Genomic DNA, 12,271 nt, shown 5'->3' on the forward strand with positions numbered 1-12,271 from the left:
GCCTTTCTGCATTCAGCTTCCCTCCTTCCAATACATTCCTCAGTCTGCCACCAGTGATCTTTTCAAAATGTAGTTTCATCATATAATTCTTAAAACTTTTTGGGGGTTCTCCATTGCTCTTAGGCTAAAGAAGAAAATCTGAACGAGGCCTGTAATTCCCTTCGTGACCTAGCCCTTGAGGAAAGCCTCTCTCTCTTGTTTTATTTTGAAGCACTTTTCTCTCTCCATTCCAGCCACACTAGACCACTTCAGTTCTTTGAATGCGATAGTATTTTTCCTGTTTTGTGCTCTCACTTGCCCTTCCTTCTGCCAGGAATGCTGCCATGTGCCATCATACCCTGACATCTTATTTTGGCATGAATAACACTTTATTAGGGAGATCTTCCTAACTCGTAATTGAGACTTAGGAGTGCGGGCCTGGAAAGGTCTCCCTAAGGAAGTCACTTTTACAACAAATTCCCTACCAGTTTTCTCAAAGCATCCTTTACCTTTCCTTTAGTAGCGCTCATTACAACCGATCACATATAGCTGTGGTTATAAGCTTACTGTGCGGCTCCCTGCTAGCTCCTGTGAAGGTAGGGCCATGTCTATTTCACTCTCTGCTCTATTTCCAGTACCTAACACAGCACCTCGTTCTGAACAGGTGCTCAAGAAACATTTGTTGAATAAATGATGACTGTTTGAAATTAAATGAAAAATGTGGAAGTTACGCCATGAATTCTGTGCTATATATTCCTCATTTCCACTGTATTGCCAGTCCTCAGGAAATAGTAACACTTTGTAATTAAATTCATCTGACAAATTAGGTATATTTTCAACATTGTAAGCTTTGATCAACCGCAGGGATGGATCAACACTTTAATTGAAAGCATGGAATTAGCTGCTAATTAGTAAATATATTTTAAAATGTTTTCCCTTTTTTTCCCCAGCGTCGAGGTCCTCAGCGATCAGTTGATGTAATAGTTTCATCTGCTTTCTTGTTGACTATATCAGTTGTGTTTATCTGTTGTGCCCAGGTGAGTTGACTTGTTCCAATGTGTAGAAATTAGATAATCACATTTATAATTATTTAACTCCAGAAGGCTTTCTAATAAACAACCAAAGTACCTAGACACCTAGTAACACAAGTTTTTGGTTTTTTTTTAATTATTTATTTATTTATGATAGTCACACACACAGAGAGAGAGAGAGAGAGAAAGAGGCAGAGACATAGGCAGAGGGAGAAGCAGGCTCCATGTACCAGGAGCCCGACGTGGGATTCGATCCCGGGTCTCCAGGATCGCGCCCTGGGCCAAAGGCAGGCACTAAACCGCTGCACCACCCAGGGATCCCTAATACAAGTTTTAAAATGGGCTTTTTTCCAGTTTTTTTTTCATAGAATAAATATATGTGTCTAATTCAACTCTATGTCATGAACAGTGGCTAGCATTCTCAGATGTCTGTTGACTGTATAGGAATTAGTTTTTATCTGCCATTCACTTGGTTATCTTTATTTCCCAAAACAAACATATGAGTGACTAGAATTATGGGATTGTTTCAGACCATTTTTCATGAATCTCTGATTTATTCACATTTAGCACTAATTCTTTCATTTTATATCTGAATCGTCACTGTGACTTAACTGCCTCAGGCTCTAAAAAGGAACTCATTGTCCAAGATTAGTCAGGAAGCACAAAATATCTCAGGATATTCTAGGTTATAAAATTAAACTTCCATTTTAATATGACATACTAGATTACCTGAAGATTCTTCTGCTTTAAAGCACTGTACAATGCTGGAGGGGAGGAGGGAGAAAAAAAAACCTCAGCTTTTAATATACATATATAAGCTTTTTTATATACATATTACATACATATCTGAGTTTATAAGACAGTAAGGGGCCAAAACTAAAGATAAAATTTAAAAACAGAGCAATTAAGTGTATGTGTTAATGCTTGGGGCAACCCTTGGATAAGATGAGGTTACATGGTCAATCTTAGTATCCTAGAGACTTGAGATTCTGTGCCAAGAGGACAGAAAATGAGGCCTCAGTCTACATACCTCCTAATACATGCTGCCCCTTGAACAACTACAGTCCCGGTGAGAAGGTAGAGTAAGAAATACCGCCTGCTCACTGGCACAGGAGGACAGTAAGAAAGCCCATCTGACTCTGCCTGGACTCGGACAAGAATAGGAGGGAGTAGGTCTCTCTTCTAAGAATATATAACTGTAGGTCTGCCCTTATTGTAGTTTCCGGGTTTAAAATGTACATTACAGATCTTGTTCTGTAACTTCTGTATCAAGAAGTTAATGAGAAAAGTGGTCCTAGGTTCCTGGATACCTGGGTATTTGGCAGAAGCAAAACCAAGATTGTTCTTGGGGGGATATGACCTCAACCTAGGCCTCCTAGGATTTCCACAGATGAAGCCCCTTCAGGTTTCAAAACACTGCGAAGAGACAGTCCACCATGAGTGAGTCAATCGACCAACAGCAGGATTAGATATCTGGCTATGTCAGATAATAGACTGATCAGATAGGAACTATAAGATAAAGACATAGGTAACACTAGGAAAAAAGGACAGACAGATTTGCAAAAGAACTGGAGGGACTTCAGAGAAAAGAAAAATACAGTTATTAACATTTAAAACACACTAAACAATAAATAGATTGAAGACAGCTGAAAATCGTGAATGAGAGATGGAAGAGGGGGCAGCCCTGGTGGCGCAGCGGTTTAGCGCCGCCTGCAGCCCGGGGTGTGATCCTGGAGACCTGGGATCGAGTCCCATGTCGGGCTCCCTGCATGGAGCCTGCTTCTCCCTCTGCCTGTGTCTCTGCGCCTCTGTCTCTCTCTGTGTGTCTCAATGAATGAGTGAATGAATGAATAAAATCTTTAGAAAGGGGATCCCTGGGTGGCGCAGCAGTTTGGCCCGGGGCGCGATCCTGGAGACCCGGGATCGAATCCCACATCGGGCTCCCAGTGCATGGAGCCTGCTTCTCCCTCTGCCTGTGTCTCTGCCTCTCTCTCTCTCTGTGACTATCATAAATGAAAAAAAAAAAATCTTTAAAAAGAAAGAGATGGAAGATCCATAATATAGAATGGAGATAAAGAGATGGAAATATGAAAAGGAGATTGAGACATTATATACGGGAAATCCAACAAATACCCAGTAGGAATTCCAGATGGGAAGGAGGAGGGCAGTACTTGGAGAGATAGTGGCTAAGAGTTTTTCTGTATTGATGAAAAACATTAATTTCAGATTTAGAAAGCACAACAAGGAAGAGAAGAAGCAATAAAAGTAAATCCACACTTAGACATGATTTGGAGAAACTGCAGAACACCAAAAACAAAGAAAAATCGTAAAAGCACCCAAGAGGAAAAGACTGATTTCTGTACTCAGAATTCCTTATTGCATCTCCGCATTTTCTTCTGGGTATAATTTCCATGTTCCTGAAGTACATCCTGTAGTAGGTCTGACTCCTATGAATACAAAACCTTTCTATGCCTATCTACAAAAGCCACACAGAACGTAATAACTCTGAAAGGTTTTGATTGTAGGATAGAAAAAGATACCTTAGGCAAATACTAGCCAAAAGGAAGCCAGTGAGTTCACATTAATATCAGATGAAATAGACTGTAGTCTAAGTACCATGGGGGATAAAGGGAAGCTTGACAAAAAAAAAACGATATTCATCAGGAAGACCTAATAATTCCCTTGTAATATAACGTCAAATGTATGTATAGATAGCCAAAATCAATAGCACTAAGGTGAGAAATTGTAGGAAAAAACCTCATTGGGAGGTCTCAACACATTTTTTTCAGAATATAATGAAGATATATATGTAAACAAGAATATTAAAATTTTGTTCTAGAATCCAATAACACATTTTCTTTTGAGCCATAAGAACAGTTTATAAAACTTTCCCGTGTACTTGGACATAAAGTAATTCTCAGCTGAAACTATACAGACCCTTTGATCCAACTAATGCAGTTACAGTAGAAAACAGTGACAGCTACACAAAAACTCATGTGTTTAGAAATTTTAAAACATGCAAATAAAGATTTAAAAAGAAAAGGTGCATTAATAAGCTACTGGCACAGTTGAGAAGGTTTTTTTTTTTTTTTAAGATTTTATTTATTTATTCATGAGAGAGACAGAGAGGCAGAGACACAGGCAGAGGGAGAAACAGGCTCCATGCAGGGAGCCCGATGTGGGACTGGATCCCGGGTCTCCAGGATCACGCCCTGGGCCGAAGGCAGCGCTAAACTGCTGAGCCACCCACGCTGCCCAGTTGAGAAGTTTTTTAAAGAATGCTAACAATATATGTTACTTTATATCATTAAAGTTGAAACCATAGGTGTGAACAATTTTGTACAAGTGCATAATTTATTAAAACTGACTCAAAAAGTAATTGAAAACCTGAGGAGACCTGTAACTATAAAACGGTATTGATTCAATAGTTTAAAATTTGCCACTGGCAAAAATCCTGTAGACCCATATGGCTTTACAGTTGAATTTTGCCAATTATTCAAGTGAACAGCTAATTCTAATCCTACACGAAACATCTAGAGAATAGGGGGGAGAAAAAGGGAATATTCCTTAACTTATTTTAGGTGACTAACAGGATCTTGGTATCAATTGCCAGAGAGAGAGTGTGAGAATGGGAAATAGGAACTAATTTTTCTTGTTAACGTCAAAGTAGTAGCAAGATGAAGCCAGCAACTTAGTAACAATAAATATGCCATAACCAATATAGTTTATCCCTGGACTGCAAAGATTTATAATTTAGAAAATCCCTGAATCTGGTTTGAGCTCTTTCAGGATCAACAGCTTCCAGAAACCAAATTGGTGAATTTCGGTGGAGATTCCTAATTCTGAAAAGTACTGTTCCTAATCTGATAAAGTGTATATTTCAAAAATTAGAGCAAGCATTGTACATATGATATTTATTACCTTAGGGGTATTTAAATTAGTAATACGACAGTTACCCTCTCTACCACTCTAGTCACGGGTTTTGATTATATTATACATTTTATGTTTTTGAAATAGTCCCTATTAATAAATGTGGAGTGTTTTTAAAATGTGCTACTGCATTCATGATCAGTTTGTATGAAATAAAGTGTAACTTCCTTTTAAAAAGAAATTGCTTTAATCACATTGCTGCTTCCTCTTGCCTTTTTCATACACTCTTTAGTTGCTTCATGTTCATGAGATCTTCCTTGATTGTCACTACAATTGGGAACTAGTGATCTGGTGCATCTCGTTAACGCTTTTTCTGCTAAGATTTGTTACCCTTGGGTCAGAAACAAGTAAAAAGTATAGCAATACCTCAATATTACTTACTGAACAGGTGAGAATGCATGTTTATTCTGTTATAAATTGATGCCTTTAATCTACATATTAAACTAAAAATCTTTTCATTTACGTCAAATTTTTTGAGGAACCTGTTATGTCTGCATTTTCTGTTACAAAGCAGGACTTGCAGATTGCACTGTTCCTGCCTTGATGCAGGTTTCAAATCTAATCTGCTGTTTTTCTGTGTCACTTTTATTTGTCAAGAAGGAAGTACTGTTTCTAGAAATGATGAATTTTAAACCATTAGGATACGTTTGCTTTGCAGTGTAGTAGGGCTATATTTGAATAAGTATGAATTTTTATTCATTAGGAAGGTAGAGCATAATAATTTTGATGGTTAACATTATTTTGTATGAATTTGTTTAGTGTTTGCCTTCCTTGTCATAGAAATTATTCAAAGAAACTTACAACCAGTGAAAACTTTTTAGTAACACAGGAGCTCAACTAAAGGGAAGAGGGAGAGTGGCAAACAAATCAATTGATTTACTTTAGATCTTACTTTAGATTGCTTTGACTCTGGGACGAAAGTGTTTCACCTATTAAGTAATGACATCAGTTTGCCTTTCTTTTGCCAGCTTTTGTTAATATTTAAAAAGTTTAAATAAGTTCTTGTTTTATTATAAAATAACATGTTTATTGTAGGAAATTTGTACTATGCAGTAAGTATGAAGGAGAATATTAATGTCATTTGTAATCTCAGTAACCAAAGAACCACCATTAATATTTCAGTTCCCTTTAAAAATGAGTATTTATTGTAATTTTAAGTATTTTTAACTATTCATTCCTTTTTTTTATAAAAAGATAAACCTCTACTTGAAAATGGAGAAGAAACCTAACAAAAAAGAGGAACTGACACTAGTGAATAATGTCTTAAAGCTGGCTACTAAACTGCTAAAGGTAAAAATAAAATTGAAAATGGATATAATGTAGGATATGCTATTCTGACATTATATCGGAGTCTTTTGTTTGCAGCTCCAACCTTGTGTTTGGTTTTTATGATTTATCCGGATTGTTTCCAAATTACATTTGAACACACTTATGCTGTGTACATTTTACTTTAACTGTAAAACTAACCAAAGTAATCAAATCATTTCATTTTAAAATTTTAATAACTTCTGAACATTTAAGAGTTTAATAATGTTTAAAGTATTGTTAAAGGTTGGCATCTTTGGAAATTTTGTCTCCTAGAATTTAAAATAGACTTCAAAAAGGGGGATTTGATGTTAATTTGGAAATTTTCTCATTTTGTATTTCTCAGAGCACTCTTCTGCTTGGGCTGAGTCAGCTTAAAAAGTAGTAATACATAATAATTATAATAATAATAAATATATATCACCAGTAAACATTTAAATTTTCAGATCACTTTTGTAACAATCAAAAATATAATTTCAAAATATTTGATTTCATAATAACTCCTTGATAAATTTGATAAAATTTGATAAATAATAAATTTGATAAATGATAACTCCTTGATAAATTTGATAAAATATTTTAATACTGCTTTGCAGTGTGCATAATACTTTCCTAAAAGGGAAATATCTTTTAAAATCTCAATTTCTTTACTAAATTGAATGTAATTCTTAGAGTTGTTCATAAGTGTTCAGAAAATTGTACAAAATTAGTTGTGTCCTAACATTACAATTATGTCTTCAGTCAGTTAAAAAGTCTTAATTGGGTATACTGCCTCACAGTATACCTTAGGCATTGACAAGATTCTGAAGAGGTGGGTGTGCTTTCTAGTGCATATGTGTGCAGTGTCTTCAGAGTGTAAGCACTGTGATAGACAGGATGAGACTTAGGAACAGCTTCAGTCCCAGAGTAGAGAGAAATAGGAGATAACTAAAATACAAAGCACAACAATGTGATCCTTTTTGATCATACACAGTTGTACAGTCTCTACTCAGAATCCTGGGACTTAATATAGATTGTTTGCTGTCTCACTCTTCACAGCCCAGAAATTCTGAGGCCTACTGATTCATCCTCTCAAATAGCTTCTAGTACATCCCTGCTTCCCTGTCAGTACTGCCCTAAGTCTGACCCTCATTGTCTCTCACTTGAGCTTCAATCCTTTGAACCCTCAGTGCCTTCCTTCTTCTAGTCTCACAGCTCTCCAGCCTGTCTTCCACATTGCTTCCACTCTGTGTGATCCTTCTCATCTGCACATTTGATACACTTCTCCCCAAATTAAATTCCATTGGTGCCAGTTTGTCAGTACAATCTGCATAAAGAATGACCCTTACCTAAGTAGCAGGTTTTAGAAATTTTTGAAGGACTTCTTTCCTTGCACTTGGGCTCTAAAATGTTGACCCGTAGCAAAAATTGCAACCCGTAGCAATTCAGAGGTGACGTGTTCTCATGTGTCTAATGGAGTATCTGTTATCTCCTCCTACTAAGTTTTAGGGGCACCTTTCTCTAGGGCCCATACCTTTCATATATACCTCTTCTATGGGAGGTTCATAGTTGAATTATTTATTTGCATGTCTATTAGACTGTAGGGGTCCTTCAGCACAGGGACTGAATCCTAATTTTCCAGAGCCTAATACAGGGCTTACCATATAACTTTAAATCTGAGAATCAGTAAATCACAGAATATTAAATCTTTGAATCAATCAATTTGTAATATTTGAGAAGTAATTGTCTCAAAGTTTTATGTATGTTTTAATAATTAAATGCAGAAAATTTCTCTAATTTTTTCCAAAAAGATACTGTTCTCTTACATTTTCTGTTCTTATACTAGAAAATGTTTTCAAACTTCTCGGTAGCTAGTAGACCAATACTTTACTAGTGATTCATTTAAGACAGAAACTGGAGTTAAAATTTTAGGTTATAGAGTTCTTTTAGTGCAAATCACTTCTGAAAAAAAAAAAGAAAACCTAAAAATATATTCACTTCTTACAACTTTAATCAAGTTTATCCTTTCTAAAAATATCCATAATATGTAACCGTTTTTTGAAAGTGTTTTTGAAAATTCTTATTGTATGTTGCCCTGAATTAGTGTAACTGATAATCCTTAATGAACTTCTGGGCTCATGATTTTTTTTTCTTCTGCTAGGAATTGGACAGTCCCTTTAGATTATATGGGCTTACAATGAATCCACTGCTTTATAACATCACCCAGGTTGTCATCCTGTCAGCTGTTTCAGGTGTTATCAGTGACTTGCTTGGATTTAATTTAAAGGTAAGAGCTTCCAGGTATTTTTTATTTCTTAGTGCCCTGTTACATTTTGTGACATTTATTTTACCTTATCATTCTTTTGAGATCTCATATGCACAGTAATGAAGTCATTTTGATAATATTGTACTTAAAGAATTCTTGGTTTACAGTGCTGATGGAACTCCTAATTTAGAAGAGTATTCATCAAAATAGGACTCTTTTATAGAATAATTAAAGGTATTTATTTTTACTCAAATAATCTGAATCTAATTGAGGTGATACAAAAGAAAAAAAGAGTCCTATTTCTTTTTTTAACCAAAAGTTATGTCATTTACTAGATAGCAATGCATACATCCTCCAACATATGCACAGCTCTTGGTGAATAAAGTGTAGACTCTTCATATTAAGTGTGTGTGTGTGTGTGTGTGTGTGTGTGTGTGTGTGTGTGTGTGTACTGCTACTTCTCAGTAAAAGAAAGCAGGGGAAATCTGATTCTCATTTTTTTAATTTCAAGGTGAATTCTTCTTGAAGAAAAAAGGATAAAAGAGTTTAAAATAATAGAACCTATGCATGTTTATGAATGAAATTTAAATAAAAGCATTATGTGATGTAATTTAATAAGTCGCAGTATTAAAACTGACTCTAATGGTTACTCCTTCTGTTTTCTTTTCATTAGCTGTGGAAGATTAAATCATGACAATTCAGAGAAAAGAAGATGTAGCCTCTTTTCCAGAATAAGAGTACCAACTAAGCTGCCTGAAAGCAGTCACTGACTCTTTGCTTCAGGAGTCTCAGCTGGGAAATTGAAGTGTTTACATCAGACTGTCTTGTGCAATTCTTATATTTATTTTACTTGTTCACTGTTTTTTACATTTATTTTAGTCTTTCTTTATATTTTATTTTTAGCATCGATGTACTTTAGTTGTTGCAAGGGTGATAAAACTGATATCCAGATACTTGAGATCCTGGTAATTGTTCATAAATAATTGACAAAATAACAAATTATGAGAATAGAAGCCATTGCTAAGCACTGTTTCTCCATCAATGCCGTGAACTTGCCTTACTTGAGGAAAACTTCTTTGACTTTGGAATATTGCATTGGACTCTGCTAAACACAGAAAGTATCGTCTTTGGTAAATCAAGATCCAGTCAGGGTTTCTCTTGAATTATTTTGGAGCAGTGCCAGGATCTACACTGATTAAGCTGCAGTTACACACCCTTCAGTATTAATATATATGGTATTACATAACAGGTCAACAAGTGCTCTTTGATGATAAAACTCTTAATAGAGCAATAATTGTAAATGGTTACCATACTGTAAGATATTTTGATAAAAATTAACTAGTAATAATTGTATTTATTTGAAACACTGGGCTGTTTGCACAGCTCCAACTGTGCATGCTCAAAATGTGCACTTTTTAAAATTGTTACTTTTAATGCGTATCTTTATATGGGATATGTTATAGTGTACTAGGGCATGATATGGTATCCTTTTGAGTGAGGTATACACTCATCTCACAAGTGAAGTGCCTATTGATATTACTAAAGTATGTTATGTTTACTCAAGTAAAATAATTTTTCCCCATGGTACACTATAGTGTATACACACTCAAATGAACAATTTAAGAATAAGGTTAAGAACCAATAAAATATTCTTCTGATGGCTAGTTATAAAACTATATCCAGATTTTCAGAAAAGAGCTTCAGTAAATTCTATCCTCTAAACTTAACCTGGTGCACCCCCCTTTACCCTCAATTTCATAAGGGCTATTTTAGATGCTTTTAACCTGGAAAGTTACCTACTCCCCCATGCTCCCCACACACACACACACACACAATTTGCCAAGTGTCCAAATGAGAACTTATCATGTTGGCATGTTAGGTAAGTAGGGCGAATATGATATCTTACATTGGGCCTTGATTTTAAGTTGTTATATTTGTACAATCAAGAATATATTAGGAATTACATGAAACATGAAATGTTTTTGCAATTTTTTTTAAACTGGGTATCTAGTTTCTAAAACAAAGAATTTATTTGAAACAGTATAGAATTTCTTGGTGCAAGGTGTATCATGTTGAATATCCTCACGTTTTCTACCATGTTCTAGGGAATTTAATTGTAAATGATTTGTTTGATTGGTGCAGTTTTAATCCCCAAGTCATAATCTTAAAATCAGGAATGTGTAGAGAATAGAGCCATGTCATAATATCACTTTGCTCTTACCATTCCTTTTGATCAGCCTCAATTCAGCCTCATTGTTTGGTATATTTTCTTTATGTAGAAAACAACAAAAGCAACTTGTTTTATTTGCCTATGTTATCATATGTTTAATAATGACCAAAGTGCATTCTGAGGTTTTTCAAGGAATGTATTACTGGAGCTTTAAGAACATACTTATTTTCTCATGTGAAAAATTAGGCTTTGTTTGATATGTTTCTTCTTCCTCTATTGTCTAATGTTGAGGTTGTTTTTAGGAATTATATTTTATAAACTTTTTCAGAATAAGGTACATACCTATACAGAACTTAACATTTTGCACAGAATATATCAAATATATTTTGAGAAAAAAAAGTACAGCATGAGTTCTGTTAGGAATAAAAGATAAAACTATTGTATCTCACACAAAAAGAAACTTATTTCAGAATGGAAATATTTTTGAGAAAGGTAGTTGAGTATACTGATTTAGGAAAATGCTTGTTTTGGATTGAAGTTCATTTTAACTTAGAGTTGGGAGTTGATTTGTTAAGTACAGTATACCTCTCAACAACCTATAAATAATATGAATTATGTCACTGATATGGGCAGCAGTAGAATACCAAAAGGAAAAAGTTGTCATTTTAAGCAATTTCATAACATTAATGGAAATGTTTTCAAAGCAGAAAAATTGACATTTGCTGCCTTTAAGAATACCATGAATGTAAGAAATTGAAAGAAATTGTAACATATCACATAATATAGAAAAGGCAGTTCAAAGATAGAATTGTGGCAGATGTTGTGTGTTAACTGTTGTTTCTTTGCCACATGTGTTGTATTTGAAAGTTTGAACAGCAAGTTTAAAATAAAATATTCTATGCTGACAGTGTTAAACTGGAGGTGTTTTCTGTTTGGTTTTTGTTTTGTTTTCATTTTCAATCCATATACATTTCTATGATAATTTTTTATTTACTATAGCATGAACTTTAGTTATAACTCCTACTAGATTTTGGGGGAATAGAAATAAGTATTTTTAAACTCCTTGATATTTAAGATTTGTTGTGATTCTTAACATGAAAGAATAATAATACATGTGCTGGTCTTTCATCACCAAAATGCTATAATATATTTTTTTTTGCTTGTTTATATTTAAATAGAGAAAATTGGCTGTGGCCTGGGATATTAAAACTCATTGTCAGAAGGATAGTGATATGTTTAATCAAACAATTTTGCCACATGAGTTGAGCATGAGAGATCATAGGCCAAAAATAAAATGGGTAAGCATTCTAATATTTCTATTTCCTAATTGGTACAGGTGTTCCTAGGACTTTAATACATCAGAGACTATTAATTCAAATGCACTTTCAAGCTTACCTTAAGCTTAGAATTGGCTCTTTTAATGAATCTCCTTTCAGACTGCAAAATAGAGCATATGACTGGCACACCCTTGAATTGCTGTATCACTTAGAACACTAACATTCTCAACTTTTTTTTCTGCCAAGCTTATACGAAGGATATCACAAATGCTTATCAATAGTACTGGCTCCCCACAGAGCTTACCTCCTGGGGATGAAACTACAGATCTAGGAG

General features: G+C 34.7%; 1 protein-coding gene across 2 annotated transcripts in view; it reads left to right on the forward strand.

Annotated features, from left to right (window-relative positions):
* PHTF2 (putative homeodomain transcription factor 2) overlaps window positions 1-11,580 on the forward strand; it is a 114,072-nt gene extending 102,492 nt beyond the window's left edge. For both annotated transcript variants that reach the window (XM_055301180.1, XM_055301181.1), the window contains 5 exons: window positions 930-1,016; window positions 5,173-5,328; window positions 6,135-6,230; window positions 8,386-8,511; window positions 9,164-11,580. In XM_055301180.1, the coding sequence (XP_055157155.1) occupies window positions 930-1,016; window positions 5,173-5,328; window positions 6,135-6,230; window positions 8,386-8,511; window positions 9,164-9,184 (486 nt within the window). In that variant the 3' untranslated portion in view covers window positions 9,185-11,580. The remainder of the gene's footprint in view (window positions 1-929; window positions 1,017-5,172; window positions 5,329-6,134; window positions 6,231-8,385; window positions 8,512-9,163) is intronic.
* The last annotated feature ends 691 nt before the right edge of the window (window positions 11,581-12,271 follow it).

Source organism: Nyctereutes procyonoides, unplaced genomic scaffold (genome assembly GCF_905146905.1).
Source record: "Nyctereutes procyonoides isolate TBG_1078 unplaced genomic scaffold, NYPRO_anot_genome, whole genome shotgun sequence".
NCBI lineage: Eukaryota > Metazoa > Chordata > Mammalia > Carnivora > Canidae > Nyctereutes > Nyctereutes procyonoides.